The sequence below is a fragment of the Triticum dicoccoides genome, chromosome 2A, assembly GCF_002162155.2.
Source record: "Triticum dicoccoides isolate Atlit2015 ecotype Zavitan chromosome 2A, WEW_v2.0, whole genome shotgun sequence".
In the NCBI taxonomy this organism is placed as follows: domain Eukaryota; kingdom Viridiplantae; phylum Streptophyta; class Magnoliopsida; order Poales; family Poaceae; genus Triticum; species Triticum dicoccoides.
In genome coordinates, this window is record NC_041382.1 from 39,885,210 (window position 1) to 39,905,982 (window position 20,773).

The following is a 20,773-nucleotide window of genomic DNA, read 5'->3' on the forward strand; positions in this document are numbered from 1 at the left end:
CCGTCGCCGGCCTCCTCCCCGTCCCCGGCCTCCTCCCCGTTGCGCCCCCAGTGAGCTCCCCCTTCCCATCGATCCCTGTCGCTCTGACCATCGCCGCCGCTGCCGCTGCTCTTTGTGTGTGATAAATTTTTTCATATGTGTATGTATATGCTCATATGTATTTGGATTTGGCTATGTATGTATGTATATGCTCATATGTATGTATGTATGTATGTATATGCTCTTTGTATATGGATTTGGCTATGTATATGCTCTCTGTATATGCTCATATGTATGTATGTTCATATAGCATTTTTCTATATATGAATTATTTTTTGTTCATAGATATATGCTAAAGAAAACGAGGGGGGTGATAGATGATGATGAGGGGTCGAGAGGGGGACGAGAGGTCGAGAGGGGTCGAGGGGAGAAAAAAATGTTATCAGGGACGAGGGTCGTCGAGGGGTCAAGAGAGGGACGAGGGTCGAGAGGGGTACGAACCGGGACCAATACTCTGTGTATATAAGCAGGACTTAGAAAGAAGAAGAGGAAAGGAAGAAGAGGAGAAGAAGAAAGGAATAGTGGAGAAGAAGAGAAAATAGAATATATTCTATTTTTTCTTCTTCTCCACTGTTCCTTTCTTCTTCTCCTCTTTTTTTTCTTCTTTTTTTTCTTCGATCTTCTCCTCTAGCTATTCCTTTCTTCTTCTCCTCTTTCTTCTTCTTCTTCTTCTTCTTCGCCTTCTTAATTTTTATCGAGAACGAGGGTGTCGAGGATCGCCGAGGGGTCGAGGGTCGGGAACTAGGGTAGAGGGTCGAGCGTCGTTAAGGGGTCAAGGGTCGAGGATTTCAGGGTCGAGGGTTCTATAGGGTTGAGGGATCGAGGGTCGAGGGTTCCAGGGTCGTCTAGGGGTCGAGGGTTCCAGGGTCGTCGAGGGTTCGAGGGGTCGAGGATCGCCGAGGGGTCGAGAGAGGTTTCCTAGTGTCAAAGTATTGAAGAAATCCATGGCTTCATCATTAGCCGGAAGTAACCAGGGCATGACGAAGTCCTCCAAAGTTATTTTGGAATGGTGTCCCGGATAGGATAATTTGCCTTTTTGTATGAATTTCAGCAAAGGCCTTCCAAATAACGATATTTGGAAGGTTCTTGCTGAACTTTGTATCAAAAAGCGAATTATCCTATCTAGGACTCCGTTCCAAAATAACTTTGGAGAGCTTCGTACCATCATGCACCTGTTACTTTCGCCTAATGATGAAGACATGGTTTTGTTGAATCCTTTGACACTAGGCAACCTCCCGACCCCTCGGCGATCCTCTCGAACATGAGAGGAAGAAGAGGATCGCCGAGGGGTCGAGGGTTCTAGGGTCGTCGAGGGTTCGAGGGGTCGAGGATCGCCGAGGGGTCGAGAGAGAGATTTCCTAGTGTCAAAGTATTGAAGAAATCCATGGCTTCATCATTAGCCAGAAGTAACCAGGGCATGACGAAGTCCTCCAAAGTTATTTTGGAATGGTGTCCCGGATAGGATAATTTGCCTTTTTGTATGAATTTCAGCAAAGGCCTTCCAAATAACGATATTTGGAAGGTTCTTGCTGAACTTTGTACCAAAAAGCGAATTATCCTATCCAGGACTCCGTTCCAAAGTAACTTTGGAGAGCTTCGTACCATCATGCACCTGTTACTTTCGCCTAATGATGAAGACATGGTTTTGTTGAATCCTTTGACACTAGGCAACCTCCCGACCCCTCGGCGATCCTCTCAAACATGAGAGGAAGAAGAGGATAAAAAAAGAAGAGGAAGAAGAAAAAAAAGAGGAGAAGAAAGAATAGAGGAGTTCTTCTCCTCTTTTTTTTCTTCTTCTTCCTCTTTTTTTTATCGGGAACGAGGGTCGTCGAGGGACATAGATGTAGTGTCGTCGTTGTCGATATATACCCCCTCCCGATAGCTTCAACACGTGGGGGGGGGGGGTCGATATTACCCCCTCCTTGAAGCGTTCTCGAGGCCACCCCAAACCCTTGAAGCATTGTCGAGACCACCCCAAACCCTAGAGAAGCAGCGTCGAGGCCACTAATTAATATATATGATTCCTTACTATGATTAGGTAGATAGTTCTACGTTTGCCACTAATATATCCATCTGTCATGTTTGAATAATAATTGCCATGTTGTAAATATTTATAGAAACTATGGACACCGCCCGAGACGAAGCAAAAGAAGCGTTGTTGAGGGACATAATCGCAGAAGGAAGTGATGCCGTCTCGTTGTTTCTCAACGACACCGATGGTCTGGAAGGAGAGGGTGAAGAAGCTGGCTACGGTAACCTAATGCCGGTGCAAGAAGAAGAACATGAGGACGGCTCCGGTGACCCAATGCCGGTGCAAGAAGGAGACCGTGATGACGAGTCCGGTGACCGAACCGAGTCCGGCCAGGTATATATATTAGTTAAGCCTGTGCTAACTAGCTGATTGATGCATTCATTGTTTTGGTATGTACACATATTAATTAAGTCTTTGTTCTTTTTTCTAGCCCTTCGGATCGAGCACAACTTCGGTAAAGAGACGAGGCCCGAAGAAAAAGTTGAGCTCGGATGAAAGGTTTGAGATCATAGCAATCGCACCCGACGGCCAACCGATTGAACACATCCGAACAAAGAATGCATTTGTTGCTCAGTGCGGGGTTCTGGTTAGGGACAAGATCCCGATAAGCATCCAGCAATGGTTTAAGCCGGCTACAGAAGACCCTGAGGTGTCTTATGTCAATGATATGCAGAAAAATGATCTTTGGACTGAGCTGAAGTCAAATTTCACCCTACCGCCAGAGGATAATCCAGAGAACCCAGTTAAAGAGCAATTAATCAAGTCTTTTGCTCTTAAGAGGATGGCAGAACTATTCAGGAGGTGGAAGAAAGAGCTGAATAAGTTTGTCGAAAATAATGAGACACCAGAATTCAAGGGCAGATATGAGAAGATAAGAGATCACTGGCCCGCATTTGTGGCCCACAAGACATCGGAAAAGAGTAAGAAGATGTCGGCGACAAACAAGCAAAATGCTGCGAAGAAGAAGCATCACCATCGCACGGGGTCAGGTGGCTACCTCGTAGCCCGGCCTAAGTGGGTCAAGACTGAGAATGATTTGATTGATAAAGGGATCGAACCAGAGACAATTAACTGGCCAGACCGTTGCCGGACTTGGTTCTTCGGGGTTGGCGGAACCTTGGACCCTGTAACAGGGAAGTGCATTTGGACGAACGATCAAATGGACATACCAATCAGGAAGCTTAAGTAGTATATCGAAGCAGCGCAGCAAGGGAGGTTCTTTCCAGACAGAGAGAACGACGAGCTCACAATGGCCCTCGGGAATCCTGAGCACCCTGGACAGACACGAGGCACGCCAGGCTCCATTCCGTGGAAGGTTGGGTTTCCGGACGTAGGCGGTTACAAATCCCATGAGAGGAGGAAAAAAGTGCAGCAGACCCAAATGCAGGCGCAACAAGAAAGGGTAGACGCGATAGAGGAACGAAAAGCAAATCGCAGCAAACGTACTGCCGAAGCTTCCCCCGAAGCTACCCCGCCATCTCAGCGCAGAAGCAGCGTGGCTTCCACCGAGCTGCTTCAGTCGGAGCATGCCTTGACGGCTCCTGCCAGCTATCCCGTGGATGCTATCACGGAGTCTCAAAATTGCCACTTTATGACGCAATGGATGAATATGAAGGTCAAGGCGGCTGTTGGCTTTGTTTATCCTACTGAACCCGGTGCAACTTTTCACTGCCGGCCGATTCCAGAAGGATATGCTAGGGTGATGGTGGATAAAATAACGGAGGGATTTGAGGACCTCCAGCTTGACCACCCTACCGGTGAAGGGGAGACTCGGCTGGGGTCTGCTCTGAAGACTCCATGCCTATGGTGGAAGGAGCTCATTAACCTTCCGAACTGGACGCCTCCGCCTCCTCCTCCTCCTCCGGCGAGTCAAGGCACTCCGCCTCCTCCACCGCCTCCTCCTCCGGCGAGTGACGATCAGGGCCCTCGGCCGGCTCCTTCTCCGGCGCATGGCGGCACTCCGGCTCCTTCTCCGCCTGCGCCGGCGCGCCCGAGCAGCCAGCCTCCTCCTTCTCCGCCTTGTCAGCAAGGGCGGAAGAGACCCGCCGCCGCTCCGGCAGCTGCTCCAGCGCGTCGTAGTCCTTCTCCTCCGCCTCGTAAGCAAGTAAAGAAGACAACCGCTCCGTCTGCTCGACCGGCGTCTAGCAGTACAACCAGAGGCGGGAGGACATACAGATTCGGTCCTTCTCTGAAGAGTCCACAGAAGTTACCATACGAGAGGACCCCAAAGGAGAACGCGAAGATCGCGCGAACCGAAGTGGATGACTGGTTTCAAGGGTTGAAAGCAAAGAGACATCCACCTCCGGAGGAGAAGGTAGATCCGGTGAAAGTGAAGCGCACTCTGGCTGCCCTGGCAAAACCACCCAAATCTCCGCCGAAAGGCAACTATGAGTGCATTATTGCAAAGACATGGGCCAAAGCGGAGCGGTCAAGAAGTACAGTCAGTGATCAAAGGCTGAAAGAACGACGAGCAGCTGGGAAACAAATTGCCCAGCTCAGCGAACAAGCGAAGCAATCGTGCCCCCCGCTCAAGGTGCCTAGCGACATCGTCGATCTGAGGATGGTGCCCGGTTATTGCAATGTTGACGATTACCTGCCCGACGATGTACATTATGATCCCATGGAGGTGCAGATACACAGATACGAGTACGGGAAGCCTCTCGTCAAAGATGAAAAATCTTTAACAACGATGATGCGAAGATTACATGATTGGTACTTGAAAATCTGCAGAGAGTCTGGGCGGAGGAGTACTTTGTATGCGAGAGTTAAACCGGAGCATGACCTCGTTGAAATTGAACTGTTGCCTATTCCATTTGAGGAGTTCTATCAGTTTTTCAATCAATTGGCCCTCGATAAAACAACGGTCACCTGCTACTGTCTGTAAGTACTACTACTTCTGTCATTAAGTCTCTCTATATAGCTCATCTCTTTCATTGCATGTATTTATAATTATCCTCACTATATTATGCAGATTGAAGATCGCCGAATTGAAGAAAAGACAAATCGGTGATATTGGGTTCGTTAACACATATCTCATAGATGCAACTGAGGTTGAACATCGTCCCGAAGATACCGAGGCCAACTTGCTACGATCATTCAAAAAAATGAAAACAAAGATATAATACTCTTTCCTTACAACTTCAAGTGAGTGTTACTGTCTTGTGCATATTCGGTTTCCCTTATATATTAGTCCAGGTTATAATAATGTAATTGATGAGTTATGCATGCGTGCGCAGGTACCACTATATTCTCCTAGAGATTAGGCTTGAGCAGGGAGTAGTAACTGTCTTGGACTCTAAACGAAAAGATCCCCAGGAGTGTGCGGACATGACTGAAATCCTCAAGAAGTAAGTTAAATCAATCATTATCCACCATATCAGCAACTTTGTTCATTTCCTGATATCAAGTAATTATTTTCTTTGTCCGGCAGGGTTTGGAGAAAATTCACCAGAAAAGTTTCGGGACTGCCGAAGGAGCTGGAATTTAGACACCCAAAAGTAAGTACTATATTAGCATGTTCCGCGCATCTCCTAGTGATTCAAGCGCTAGTTTCATCAATACCATTTAGCATTCTTGCTTATCAGTTTGATTAACCTCTATTTCTTGTAAAGTGGTTGTGGCAGGAACAAGGGAATGATTTCTGTGGATACTACGTCTGCGAGTCCATCCGCCACACGACCTGTGAGCGGGGCGGGTACTCTGACGAACAATATGAAGTACGTAAATAACAACATTCACAATTTTATTTTATTACCATCATTTGTATTGAGTTTCATTCATTCATATATATATGTATTGACCCCTTTCTTCAAATTAGATGTTTCGGAAGCGGGATGAACTCCTAGCACCAGCTCGCATGCGAGCAATTCAAGAGGAATTGGCGGCATTCTTTCTTGACCACGTGATCGCTGAAGACGGAGAATACTATGTGGACCATGAGTCCGTATGATTATATTTGTAAGAGATAATTATTGTATATATGTAGCCGGTAGTGTCAGATAGATATACGAGAACTTGTTGTTCGACCAATCTCTCGGAGAAGGAGAGGTGGTCGATATCACTTCTCTCTGTATGCATATATGTTCATGACGATATTCTGTTTCCTTCGTTTGCTTACTAGCTAGCTAGCGTGTCTAGTCCTCTCTATACGTATGTATAGTACGTAGCGTCGACCAAGCACGGACATAAGAGAGGACACTTCTCTCTATTAATTATAGCTAGCTACACAATATATTGAACACCTAAATTAACCCCCTAAAACCCCCAAAACCCCCCTTTAAAAAAAACAAAAACCCCAGCCATAGAAATGCTAACGTGTGTATGCCTATTGGTCCCGGTTGGTGCCACCAACCGGGACCAAAGGGTCTCCTGTCTGGGTTCCGCGCACAGGCCACGTGAAGGCCCATCTGTCCCGGTTCTGAACCAGGACTAAAGAGACAGGGCATTAGTACCGACCCTTTAGTCCCGGTTCCAGAACCGGGACAAAAGACCCTTACGAACCGGAACTACAGGCCCTTTTTCTATCAGTGCGATATGTCTGTCACGGCCGAGTTGCCTGCACCCGCGGCGGCGGTGGGGACGAAGAGAAGCTACGAGCGGGAGGAGGCGCAGTGCGACGTGATGACAGAGAAGCGGTACAAGTGCAACTACTGGGAGGACCCTGACTACGAGTGGCAGCTGCAGCGATGGAGCTCACGCCTCGCCCAGCTGGCCGCGCTCGACAACGAATGCGAGCGCTGGGCCGCTTCAAGGAGGGCACGCGCGCCTGCCACGCCGCCCTATAATTAACAAGACTGACTTTCAACGATCATATTGTAGTAGTGTTTGTTCATTGTCTCATCTACTACATCTGCCATTCGCAAAAAGAAACAATATTCTGTATCTGTCATTCAGTCATTGTATCACACGAATTGATTACTATCTCTCTCTTTTTGTCTTTTTTTTGCGTTTGGTTGAAATTTCTAGTTTTAATTTTAGGCATTCAAACCACAAATTAAAGCTTAATCAAGAAAACAAATGACATTTGAAATAATAAGTATTTCTAGTTATAATTAGCTACTAAACAATGTCGTCATGCAACGTTTAGGCTATACGCAATGTAGCCATTTGACATTTCTAGAGAGGGCATCCCGACGTCGTTTACTCGTTGTCGGAGGAGGATAGGAGCACCTTGTCGAGGTCATCGTTGGAGTCAGGGTCGAGAGGTGTTAGGACATACATAGCTATGCGTGCACACATTCTACAGGTGTTGGATGACAAAGGGATCCATGAACGAGAACATGACATGCATGGAAGCAATCCTATGATTTAACCATTTGGATACAAATTGAATACATAGAAATAGTAGAAGTTGGTTGTCGCACCTAGTTTATAATACAAATGAGTCGTTTACATCATATATGCACACTAAACTTTCTTTTAGAGAATATATACACACTAATTTCACTTCATTATCCCCGCAATTTTTTTTCACTTCATTACATGTCGATAACTGGATTTTCACACCACAAACCACCGAATATTGTATAAACTACAAACAAAATATAGAAAATACTCTCTCGGTCATATAATATTAGATGTTATTCCAACCAATGTATGCGACTTTAGGAAGTAATGAGTAAACTCAAACAATTCTAGAAGTTAATTTAGGATATATATTTTTGCACGCCCACCTCTTTTTCCGATGCATCCACCTCATTTAATTTGGACAAAACATGATTTTACTATATGGTGTATGTGGTAAGCAACCTCAAACAATGTCAAGAACATCATTCTAAACAATTCCGGTCCAACTTGTCGCCATCTTGTGAGATGGCTTCTGTCGGATTCACGCAAGCCAGTGCATACTCAACTAAACATTGACGATTCTTTTCCAGAAATCACAATTTTGTTTATTTCTACTTTTTAACGGGTGAAATGGAAAATATGGAGACACTGTAGAAAAGGAAAACTACAAAGATTCAGGGTTCGTCATCTAATTGTTGTTTTGGTGCTAAAATTCATGCGTTTATGACAAAGGGATATGGCTACGGATCCGTAAACTTCCTTTGATTCAAATGCTCGCATTAGGAAAAGAAAAAAATTAAATTAGTACAAAGATTAACCTTTTTTGTGTTTTTTACCAACTACTTTCTCTGTAAACGAATATAAGACTTTTTAGATCACTAAAGTAGGCCACACTGGAATTATCTGGAGCAGATGATAATGACGTTCGTGACCTGGATGGGAACTTTTGTTTCATGGGTGTATATACATCCTAGATGGAATAAAAATAGTAATTAACTAAAAAGTTTAAAAAGTTTAAAAAGTCTGAAAATATTTTTGAAATAAATTTGACCTTTCATTGTACTTGTATAAGAAAAATTCAACAAAAAAAGACTTATTTTCAAGAAAAGGCCAAAATAATGTTAATAGTGACCTATAATTGCAAAAAAAAACCTGAAGTCAGAGGCTCAGAGCTGGTTTTTGTTCACGAAATTGTATACTAGTGCAAAAGAAAGTGAAGTTTATTCCAAAAAATACTTCTTATTTTTTACTTTTTTGTGATTATTTTTTTTCTCATATAGGGTGTATATACACCCAGGAAGCAAACGATATTTCCCTTCGTGGTATAAATAGTAATATGATTTTATCCTTAAAAATCACCGTACACTCTTGGATGGTTATGTGCGCAGTGGTATCCCCAGTCGACCAGGGTTCAAGTCATGTTGTTCACGTTTATTTGATGGATTTATATCAGTATTTTCGGCGATGCGCGTTCAGCGGATGAGACGTTCCGTCGACTACGAGGCGCATGGGCGAAGCTGGATATAAGGTCTCTATGTTTTTAAAAGAAATTCAGAGAACGATGATGGCGAAGACTGGTGGTGGCGGTGGCTACGGATGCGGCCGGTGAAGTGTCAGATGAGAGGGCGGCGCAGGGGCGAAGCCAGATATAAGGTCGTCAGGGTCAACACAAACAAATAACACTAGTGTTTCCCCTAAAAAAGGCAATACTATATGGGTAAAAAATGTGTAGTTCACATTAAGTAACATGTCCACAATGTTTTTTAGTAACCTCACATAAATAAAAAATCATAGTTGTAAGCTTCGATTACAAAAGTAGTTACCTCTCTATGTTTTTAAAAGAAATTCAGAAAACGACGATGGCGAAGAGCGGTGGTGGCGGTGGCTGCGGATGCGGCCAGTAAAGTGTCACATGAGAGGGCGGCGCCGACATGATTTGAAGTTCAAAGGGCTGGCCGCGCCGCTATTTAGGCTGTTCATAGTGGGGAGTAACTTAGACTAGTGTCATGCATATGACACTAGTGTAAGTTACTACCTTCATAGTGCAAAGTAACATAGTAGTAGTATCATATATTGCTTCATTTATTATCTAATAGACTCATTTTGCCTCGGAAAACGCTATGTTACAGTAACATATTATGTTACCACAAGCACCTCTTTCCTCATTAAATACTTGCCACATAAGCAAAATTGTCTTGGGATGTGTTAAGTTACTACCTAAGTTACTCCCACTATGGCTAGCCTTATAAACCAGAATAAGCCGGTTGTCCTTTCGCGACCACTCGGCATACAGGGAGGCCAAATGTTTTCTGGTTATGAAAAAGAAAATCGAGAACAGCCGAGTGTCCGATGGAGCATACTCGGTTTACATCAACGGTCGTCAGGCTAGCCTTTAGGTGCGCCGACGGCGGGCCACGTGACAACAGACTTTGCGGTCGTTGTACTGTATTTTCACGAGCCTGACCGAAAATACGCAGGAGCGCTCGTCCTCGCATGCTCACGGTATCGCCGTGCATTCATTCGGCTCGGGATGCGGGACGTGCGAGGTATTAGTTCGGGTGGTTGAGGGGATTTTTATTGTGTGCACCTAACGGCCTAAGACGCCGTGAGAGCGACGGCGAAGCGGTTATGACGGAGTTTTTTACACCCTGTTTGCTCCGCGTTAAGTACGGGATGGCACGTAACGTGCTGTGTGTTTGGTAGTGGGCTGGACGGGCCGCGCGTTTACTAGTAATTGGATACGTACGACGTCGGTCGCAGCGTGACATTTGTGCTATGCTTGATCACCAAGCTTCAGGTGATCTTTCTTTTGAGTTACGAAAAAAAAGGTGCCCTTTCTTTTGCATACAATCAATTCTTTCTTGTCGACAAATTGCTAACTTTGCTTACATGTTCTCGTTTCAACTGAAGTACAAACTGCAACCCCCCTGCAAATCCCCCTCCCCCCCAGCGGATGCACAAAACAGAGTAACATCGTTTGCAGATTCTTCTGCAAATCCCTCTAGAGAGAGAGCAGCAGACATGATGATTGCAACCACAGACCTTACAGTCAGGGGTTCAGGTACATAATCAGCGATCTGGGCATTCATGCTTTCAGCAAAAATGTGTTCGCCTATGCGTGTTTTACTGGCATAACCTTTGAACCTGACATTGTCACAGGAAATCAACCGCTATGGGATTCAAGTTCACCAACAGCACCTTGTCCTGGAACACATGGCATTCACCCTTTGGCAGCAGGTAAAACTTGATTCAAAATATATTTTTTGTTTGAAAATCATAGGAGATTTTTCCCAATTGACCATGCAGCACGCTCCTGTCATGATTCTATGTATACCAATTTCATTAAAATAATCTTATGTCCATAAGTTGAAAAACTGGACGAATGTCAAAATTCCAAACTGTGCCTAATTCTCATGAATGTGCTTTCAAAACACTCTGTGTTCCAGCTTGCAAAAAAACAGTCAGAATTGATCAACAAAAAGTGTTTCAAAAATCTAACATTTGTGCCTGACTTGTGAACATCTTGTCAACAGGAAATGGTTATCGCTGAAAGAACCCTACCGTCTGGAAATGAAATGCCGTAGTATCTTAAGGAACTTTGGGACAGGGAAAGGACTGAAAAGCAATGGCATGTCAGCAGCTGTTCAAGTTCAGGAAGCGAAACTGGACAAGCTGTACCCCAACAGAGCTCCTGGCTGGATGAAGATAATAGACCCATGCTTTGTGGTAAGACGCCCACAAGCACTTTCAAACTTGGGTTTTCACATTTGAGCATGACGTTGTTCCTGTACTTGAAATTCGCTTCTCCAGGATGAAATGATGTACGATAGCCTCAATCCAAACCCAGAACGATTCTTCTGGATGTTCAGGCAATTCAAATCATGTACGATGGCATCAATCCAAACCCAGAACGATTCTTCTGGATGTTCAGAGATTGCTTTTCTTCTTCGCCCATGGAATGCTCTGTATTTGGCGTGGACAGGGCGATTCCATTGCAAGCACTGTTCAAATCTACTTCTAATGCCTCCGGAGCATCGCCGGCATCTCCAATGCGCGACTCAGCGGCCATACATAGCAGAGCCTGGCTTGCTTCCCCGGCCACCAACGATTCTACGGCGGCGAGAACCGGCAGAGGAAATCTAGAAAAATAAACCTCCACGGGATTAAGATGCGAGTCTACATACATTGGGTACTACTGAGAATAAATTTTGGTAGCCGCAAGCCATACCTGTCAACCGGATCTGAGAGGAACTCGAATGCGTCGTCTCCCGCCTCCGCCATCACCATAGCCATGTGGTTCTTGTCTTAAGCGGCGCACGAAGGGAGAGGATAGACAGATTGCTTTTACTCCCTCCGTTATCAAATATTTGTCTTTCTAGTCATTTCAAATGGACACAACATACGGATGTATGTAGACTTATTTTAGAGTGTAGATTCACTCATTTTGCTTCGAATGTAGTCATTCGTTGAAATCTCTAAAAAGACAAATATTTGGGAACGGAGGAAGTAGTTATTATTAGTGTCGGCACGGGCCGGCCGCTTTGAATGGATCGTTTGGGCTTGGGACGAGGGGAGGCCCATCATTAGGGCATGTACAATGATTCTATCTTAGGAGTGCCACGTAGGATAAATGATGAGATGGAGGAGAGAAAACTTATAAGAAAAGGCTTGTCTTATCTTATTTAAAAAAGACAAGAGATGATCTCTTAACACAATATGTCTCAACACGTTTTTAGGAATTGCTAGTTATTGAAGATAAGGCTAAAAGATGAGCCACTGTAGTTTTTTTTTGTTATTTCTAGATTACATGTAAGACTTAAGAGAAGACTATCTTATCAACCATTGTACATGCCCTTAACTTGCAGCCGACAATCGTTGTTTTGTACGGAGACATCATAATTGTGGACCGGTGTTCAGCCGTTCGTTTCTACGGCGCCGTCTTCGTAGCCAACTGTTGTCACGGACGTAGTCGCCCTGTGTCCCCACGACCGCATTCATGAAGCATGCAACGCGTCATCCACCAATTCGACCACGAACCGGGTGCACGCGAGCCCGTCCACGCCATCGCCGTTCTCGAGCCTGACGGCTTACTCTCTCGTAAGCTGAGTGTCGCTTGTAAGCCAAATATCTGTTATTCATCCTCACGGCTTACTCTGACGTAAGACGTGTTTCTTCTGTTTGCCGTGTACATTTTGATGCACGCTCGATGTATCCTCTCGTAAGCCGTCAGACCATGTTTTAACCCTCGGCTTACTGCATGATACTCCCTCCGTCCGCTAATACTTGTCGCAAAAATGAATGAAAATGAATGTATGTAGAACTAAAATACGTTTAGATACATCTATTTTTTCGATAAGTATTTTCGGACGGAGGGAACACTAGGCAACGTGTTTTTTTTCATGTAGTACTATTACAATAATCAATCAAAATAGTTTAGGGACCATGCACTTCGCCCTTAGAAAAAAAAAACCATGTCCACGGAGCAGGCAGCTTCATGGGAAAGCTTGGTTAATACGCTGTGCTCTTTCCAGGAACAACAACACGATCATTTCCTATTCATCTGCAGTTCAAGCTGATTCGTTCAAACAAAAGTCCGAAGTAATTAACAACCGGATCGGCCGGCAGTTTGACGTCTTCTTTTCTTTAAGGAAGCAAGCTCCATCAGGAAACCAAATCGGCCTTTGGAACGCATCTAAACTAAGCTTTTTCTTCAAGTTCAGTGGCACGTCGTTAGCTTAGCTGGAGAATATTCTCGCTAGCGCATGCTCCTCGAAATTTCTACGTACTCGTTGCCAGGAAAGAGGGGGAGAGCCGGACTAGCCATGTCATGACATGACGCTCAACCGTCCGGCCGGTACATCCGTCATGTGCCCAGCAAAGTTATAAGAGAGAGAGGGGGGTCAGGAAGAGAGAGAGAGGGGGGTCAGGAAGAGAGAGAGAGATGGAAGCGACGGCGGTGAGCTTGGCGAGGTCCGTGCTGGACGGCGTGCTGAGCAGCGCGGGCTCTGCGGTCGCCGACGAGGTCGCGCGGCTCCTGGGCGTGCCCAAGGAGGTGGAGTTCATCCGCAACGAGCTGGAGATGATGCAATCCTTTCTTAGGGTGGCCTCGGCGCGCCCCGACGCCGCCGCGCGCAACGACACCGTGCGGACCTGGGTGAAGCAGGTGCGCGACCTCGCCTACGACGTCGAGGACTGCCTCCTCGACTTCGCCCTCTACTCTGCCACCGTCTCCTCGTCGACGTGGTCCTGGCTCCCGGCCCCCCTGGCCGAACGCCGCCGCATCGCCGCGCGGATCCGGGACCTCAAGGCCAGCGTCGAGGAGCTGAACCAGCGCAACCTGCGGTACCACGTCATCGTCGACCACTGCCCCCCGATGCGCGGCGTCGAGGTGGATGTTGGTCAGCAGCAGCTGCTCCCGGACCAGGACGTGCTCTCGGCCGCCGAGGTCGCGTTCCAGGAGTGGGACATCATCGGGCGAAGCAGCGAGAAGGCCGAGCTCAAGGACAAGATCTTGGGCGGCGACGGCGGTAAGCTGGGCGTCGTGTCGGTGTGGGGGATGGGCGGCATGGGCAAGTCGTCGCTGGTGAGCATCGTGCGCAACGACCCGGTGCTCCTCGACGCGTTCGACTGCGGCGCGTGGGTGACCGTGCCGCACCCGCTCGACAACGCCGACGATTTCAGGCGGTGCCTCAGAAAACAGCTCCAACTCGGAGCGGCAGCGCACGACGAGCCGGCGGACGCCATCCGGGTCCGGGAGCACCTCAAGGACAAGCGGTACGTGATTGTAGTCGATGATCTGCTCTCGCAGGAGGAATGGACGCATGTATGGCAAGTCCTCAACTTCCATAACGGCAAGGGAAGCCGTGTAATCGTCACTACGCGCCGCCAGGACGTCGCCCGGCACTGCGCCCGAAACGTTGGTGAGGGGTATGGCCTTGTCTACGAGCTCAAGCCACTTGGGGATAATGAGTCCATGAGTCTCCTGTGCAAGAAGGTGAAGTCCTCCAACTTTTATTTAATCTAATCTTAAATTATTATGTCAATTTTATGTTATACTTTAGTGGTGTACTTGTTTAAATTGTTTTATGTAGTGGGAGCGCAATTGTGTTGTGCATACTAGTCCGATGATACTACGTGCATCAATGCACATGATGCACGATCCGTTAGTGCAACAAAACAAATAAAACTATCCAAATGATAAATGCAACACGTGTTGCACGAAGCAACATGGTCCAAACGCCTCTATTATTATCCATTTTGCCACATCAAACAGATTCCATTAGTGATTTTTTGGGGGGTTTTAGAATTTAAAATGTTTTATCTTTTAAATAAAAAATCCGATTAAAATTCTGTTTTCATCATTAAATCTGTCTCGAAATCTTCAAAACTAGATCTCATATTAATATGTTTCAACGTTTTTTTTTCTGGCCAAAAGATGCCATGATGTTGCACTGAAGTTGCCATACAGTTTACAATAAAGTTGCCATGATATGTTTCATTAATTTTTTTCTTCTAGATTTAAAGCTACCATTGTATTTCAACTACTTTTCATGGTAAATTTTATTAATTGATGACGGCAATTTGTAGTAATTAACCACGGCAAATTTAATTCATGAATAATGCAAATTTAGTTTACAGAGGCAATTTTAGTATTTTGACCATGTCAATTCTAGTATTTTGAGCATGGAAATTAATTTTTGTATGAACCATGCCAAATTTTAGTGCATATATCATGTCAATTTTAGTTTCTGGTTCATGGCAAATTTGAGTCGTTGACTATGCATTTTAAAAGTAATTGACGACGGATTTCTTTTTAACTATGAACCATCTGAAAGTTATTTCATGCATCATGGAAAATTTTAGTAATTCTCCATGGCAAGTTTAGTTTCTTAATTCACTTTTCTATAACATGTCAAAATTTACTTTAAACGTAGAAGAAAAAATAGTTAAAACATATCATGACGACTTTAGTCTAAACACCATGACAATTTATGTGCAACAGAAATGGCAACTTTTTACTACCAAAAATATCGTCGAAACATATCGATATGAGATCTAGTTTCGAAGTCCTCCTCGTGGCTGATTTAATGGTGAAAGCAAATTTTCAATCGGATTTTCACTCAATAGATAAAAAATAAAGTTTGAAATACACAAAATATTCCAGCTGACATCATCTGTTTTTGTCTCTGTTTTCATGCATGTGTGAAAGAAACAAAAAAACTGACATGTCACAATGAGTGGCTAGAAGGAAGTTTGACCCGACCTCCTTCAGCCCACACGTGTGGGCGGAATTCCTTCGTGCCACACGTGCGACACTTATCAGGGTCCTAAAACTATTGCAAAAGCAAATGTGAGGTTGGTCTCCGTTTATACTTGGAAACAAGAAAACAACAAAGCATCTAACAAAACGATGTATAAAAAACTTTTTTGATTGAATTTAACACGTTGCCATTTTTTAACAAAATGTGAAGCATGAACCAGTCCAACAAATATACCGTCCATGACCACACGAAAAATATTGCAAAACATTGACATATGATTGACAAGCATGATTTGTTGAGGTGGCATGGTTACATGGATAGACTATTGCGATAATATGACTTATGACTACATGCATTTCTTACTCATGTGGGCATAGTGACATAGAGTGGAAACAAAGCTAGTGGGTTAATTACAACATTTAGGAATAGATAACAAATATGAGACTGAAAAGTTGGGTGCTAGAAAGCAATTAATTGTGGTGCTATAGTGCTACCAACTTGCGGTAGAACTACCGACTATAAAGGTGTTATGAAAGTTTCTAAACTCGTTTCTTGGATTATTTACAAGCGGTATTCAAGCTCTTATTTTTCAACATTAGCCGCAGCCTATATAGGTTATGTGAGCTGGGTTCAGAACGTCGTGAGACAGTTCAGTCCATATCCATCTTTGATAATATTGGCATAAGATGTATGTATGATGTTAAACTAATTATATTCATTACTTATTTACCAATTGAGCACGGTTTTCCTAAAGAGGAAGGGAAAATATACTATTCATTGAATACCTTTTCCTCTTATTAATGTGTGTTATGGTTATGAGCTAAATTTTGTTGTATGTTAGATTATGTTATAGTCTATCTACCCAATAAAGTTTTAGTATTTTATTAACTTTTGAGTAATCCCATCATGCATTATTAGCATGGTAGTACCAAATTATATCCCTCTAGCTAGTAAGGTTCAAGTGGCCTCTGCATAAGCCTGCTAAATCCATTAGTCAGAATCAATTTAGCTAACTCCATCAAACTCAAGTTGCAACCAGAGAACCAACATGTGACTGGGTGGTTAGTACCGTGGTTAGACCCCAGCCTAACGGTGATCAAACCTTATATTCTTTTAGTAGGAGGTCATATTACCCTTGATGGCGAGTCACCTATGGTCATTCTGTCAAATTTGAAGCTCTGCAACTTTGGACTTTAGTAGGCGCTATGTGGTCTTGGGTGTATGGTGGTGGTGAGCATGTCTGTGTGCAATACGATGTACTTTATGTTTCTCCAATAAAGTAGGTTACTTTGTAGTACTAGAGTTGTTCTCACATAAGAACAAACAAGTGATGTAAACAATAAATGTTTGCGAGGATTAATATTGATAGAAGTGTTCACGAATTTGCTAACTTACAATTACTTGGTTAGTAGTGAAACCCAATTTATTTCCATTTTTACCGATTAGACCGTGTCTTTCTATTTCGCAAGCATCCATCTATTACACAACTCATGAAGTTAGTCATGTGACTATATCTTTCTCTTTGGGTAGTGAATACAAGGAAGTTGGGCTAGAATAGAAAGAAGATTTAATAGCAAAATAAAAGAACTCCAAAACTTTACCGTTTTGAAATGAATACTAGGGTATTTAAATTGATTCAATTATAGTACTTTACCAAAAATGAATTTTTGAAATAATTTTTTCCTCCAGGATATTTGGGAAACAATAAACTAGAGTTTGAGAGCTACATATTTATTAGGTCCAACAAGGTACCACTGCCATTTAGGGACATAAATTCTTAAGTTAATCCATAATATACAACTTCTCACATTGGCCTAGGGGCAAAAAAGGAGATCTACATGGTTTATTTTAGTGAGGCAAAGATATATAATTTTAGGTTAATGAGAAAGTACACTGCCTATAGATGTGATCTGGTTAAAATGGTGTAGGTTGGTTCTAAAAAAAGATCTATTCACACTACATATAACAATGTGTCTAAATACTAAGTATCAACATAATATCATAGTATCGGTAAAATATCATACAATAAAGTACATATCTACCACGTGAATTTCAAGGACGCTTCAAAACTCAAAGTGTTCACATTCTCAGCTCTTGTTGGATAGTGAACTTGCTAGGGCATGAATCCACCAATAAGGGTTCATATCCTATTAGATTGGAGGTATGGACGAACATCATCTAACCTGGTGTGGATGGACATAATGTAGGGAGAGAAAGAGAGAATTGAGGCCCTAGGGAGGCCAAATACAATATATAGGACAAACAACTCACCAATCTCTCTCCTTCCACACCAGCAAATGAGATGTTGAAAAAGGAAACCGCCATATCCTCCATCAAGTGTCAACATTATATGATCTTTGCAGCTTTGTTTTATCGAATGCTTGTATAATTTGAATGCATGTGGATGTCACTCTTGCTCCCCTATAGCTGAACATAGCGAGTGGTATATGTGATTAACAAAACTGAAATTGGAGTTCTAACTTGTTAGGAAGTCCAGAAGAAATTACATGATGTTAAGCTGATTAGTCTACACGATGAATTGGTATCTGACTCTTAACTACTGCAATATAATTTCTACACAAGTGTTCACACCTTGCGACATGATAAAGAAGTGTTTGAAACTTGGAACCTTCCCATTAAACTACTAGGACATGTGCATGTCAATTGACAAGAATTGGATACCTAGGTCCTCAGTTATTTCTGGTAGAATAAAAAAATCCATTATATAGCACAGAGCTGCCTACTGTAGCTTTTAATATATTTATTTTATTTTTTAGAATACTAACAATATGTTATGTTTCCATCATTTGTAGGTCTATAATACAAGTAATTTTAATTTGCCTGTTGAAATGGAGGAGCAAGCCAGCCGTATTTTAAAGAGATGTCGAGGTCTTCCACTCGCCATTTCCACGATAGGTGGTCTCCTAGCCAATAGGCCGAAGACAAGCATTGAATGGATGAAGATGCATGAACACCTTGGAGCAGAGTTGGAGTCTGATCTTCGCAACATCACAAATGTGATTGTCTCAAGTTATGATGGATTGCCATACCATTTGAAATCAATCTTCATATACCTCAGTATCTTCCCTGAAAACCAAGAGATCAGATGCACCCGCCTATTGAGGCGGTGGATGGCAGAGGGCTACATAGCAAAGAACCGCGATATGCCTGTGGAGGAGGTAGGGGAACGTTTCTACAATGAGCTTATCAATAGAAGCATGATCCAACCCTCAAAGAAGAAGATTATCCCTGGTGTGAGAGTTTCTCACTGCATGATTCATAGTATGGTGCGGCAGATCATCCTATCCAAGGCAGTTGAGGAAAACCAACTCTTCCTCGTTGAGAAGCAGTGCAATGAGGTACCACATAGTAAGATACGTCACTTGGTAGTATCTAGGTGGAAAGGAAGGGAGGAGAAGCTAGAACACATAAATCTGTCATATATTCGATCATTGACGATTTTTGGAGAGTGCCCTGTTTCCCTCATCTCTCCTAAAATGCGGCTTCTGCGAGTGCTGGACCTAGAAGACACAATCAATATGAGGAATGAAGACCTTAGGCACATTGGGGAGTTGCCTCACCTTAGTTACCTTTCCTTGAGAGGAACAAAGATATCAAAGCTTCCATCTTCTTTGCAAAAACTTCGTTACCTAGAGACACTAGACATTGAAGACACAAAGGTGACAAAGCTCCCTCATGGAATTTTTAAACTTGAGAAGCTACGTTATCTTCTTGCTGGAGTGAACTTCTCAAAAGATCTATTGCAAAAGCTGGTGCAACCAGAGATGAATAACAAAAACACAAACCTGTTGGGAAACATGGCACCTTTTCTATGCTGCAATAGAATGGATTATTGCAATATTTCCAACATGGACCAACTCAGTGTAAGGGCTCCTAAAGGTATCGAGAAGCTAAGGAACTTGCATATGTTTGGTGCATTCAATGTTGGCCAGGGCAATGGTGTAGGAGGGAGGCTCGGGAAGCTGACTAACCTGCAAAGGTTAGGAGTCACAGTCACAGGTCTCACTGAGGAAGAAGGCCGGGAGTTGTGCCAGTCAATAGAAAAGCTTGGTCGACTTCAGCGACTTGAGGTGCGATCTTATTCTCTTGAGTTTCTTGCAAAAATGGATGAATCATCAACACCGAAGCATCTAGCTTCACTCAAGCTGTTAGGCAATCTATTCATATTGCCCAAATGGATTACGTCGCTTAATGATCTAGCCACGGTGAAGATGCTAGGAACAAAACTACAACAGGGACAAGTTGATATCCTCGGAAACTTGCGCAGTCTCGCTGCCCTTTGCTTGTGGGAGAGATCCTATAGAGGGGAGTCATTGTGTTTCAGTGCTGGTAAGTTTCCAAAGCTCAAGTTCCTTGATATTGATTGGCTAGACAATATTGAAACTATGGAAATCAAGGATGGTGCAATGCCTGAGCTTGAGCGTCTTTGGCTGAACAACTGCAAAGCACTATGTGACAGTGGCGAGGGCTTATCCGGAGTGCCGTATTTGCCAAACTTGAATGAGCTTCTTGTGAAGAAATGTGGCGAGAAGGAGAAATTGATGGAGATACTGCAATGGCAGGTTAGTGAACATAGGAGGCGCCCTAAGTTCCTAATTGGCAAGTCCATTTTACCTACAAGCTCAAAGCCAAGCACAAGTGCATCAGCTGTACAGTGAGGATCGAAGGCCTTTCAACAATATGTTTTTTGTTTGTGCATGCAATTATGTAAGCTCCTTATGTTTTTCATTTTAACTTGGTTGCAACTCTAAGAATATTTCCTGCAAGCTTGAGAAAATGAAGTGTAATATTTCTCTGTTCGAATCTACTTATTTAGTTCGACGGCAATATGGGTGGACGAGACATTGACACACTCTTTACGAAAACCTAGAATAAAGAGAGGGTGAATGCATGTTATATCGTCTTGTGAAATTCAAGTTCAATTATTTTTTGTTGAAAAATAAAAATGGTAATGTGGAGGGTTTGCATATGCTTGATGATAAGGATGGCTTGCATGTGATGGAAAGTGAAAAGTAGAAAGTTTGCATGCGCTTGATGATGTGGATGACTTCAGGTGCATTTAAGCAAGTGATCTCATTCCGACGATATTCGTTCGATGGGGGAGCATTCTTGTCGACTACGAGGCGCATGTGAT

General features: G+C 43.7%; 1 protein-coding gene across 1 annotated transcript; it reads left to right on the forward strand.

The window, feature by feature from the left end:
- Positions 1-13,323: 13,323 nt before the first annotated feature.
- On the forward strand, positions 13,324-20,442 carry LOC119353055 (disease resistance protein PIK6-NP-like). The gene is made up of 2 exons (XM_037619633.1): positions 13,324-14,351; positions 18,432-20,442. The coding sequence occupies exons 1-2, from the start codon at positions 13,437-13,439 to the stop codon at positions 20,295-20,297; spliced, it is 2,781 nt and encodes a 926-aa protein (XP_037475530.1). The 5' UTR covers positions 13,324-13,436; the 3' UTR covers positions 20,298-20,442.
- The last annotated feature ends 331 nt before the right edge of the window (positions 20,443-20,773 follow it).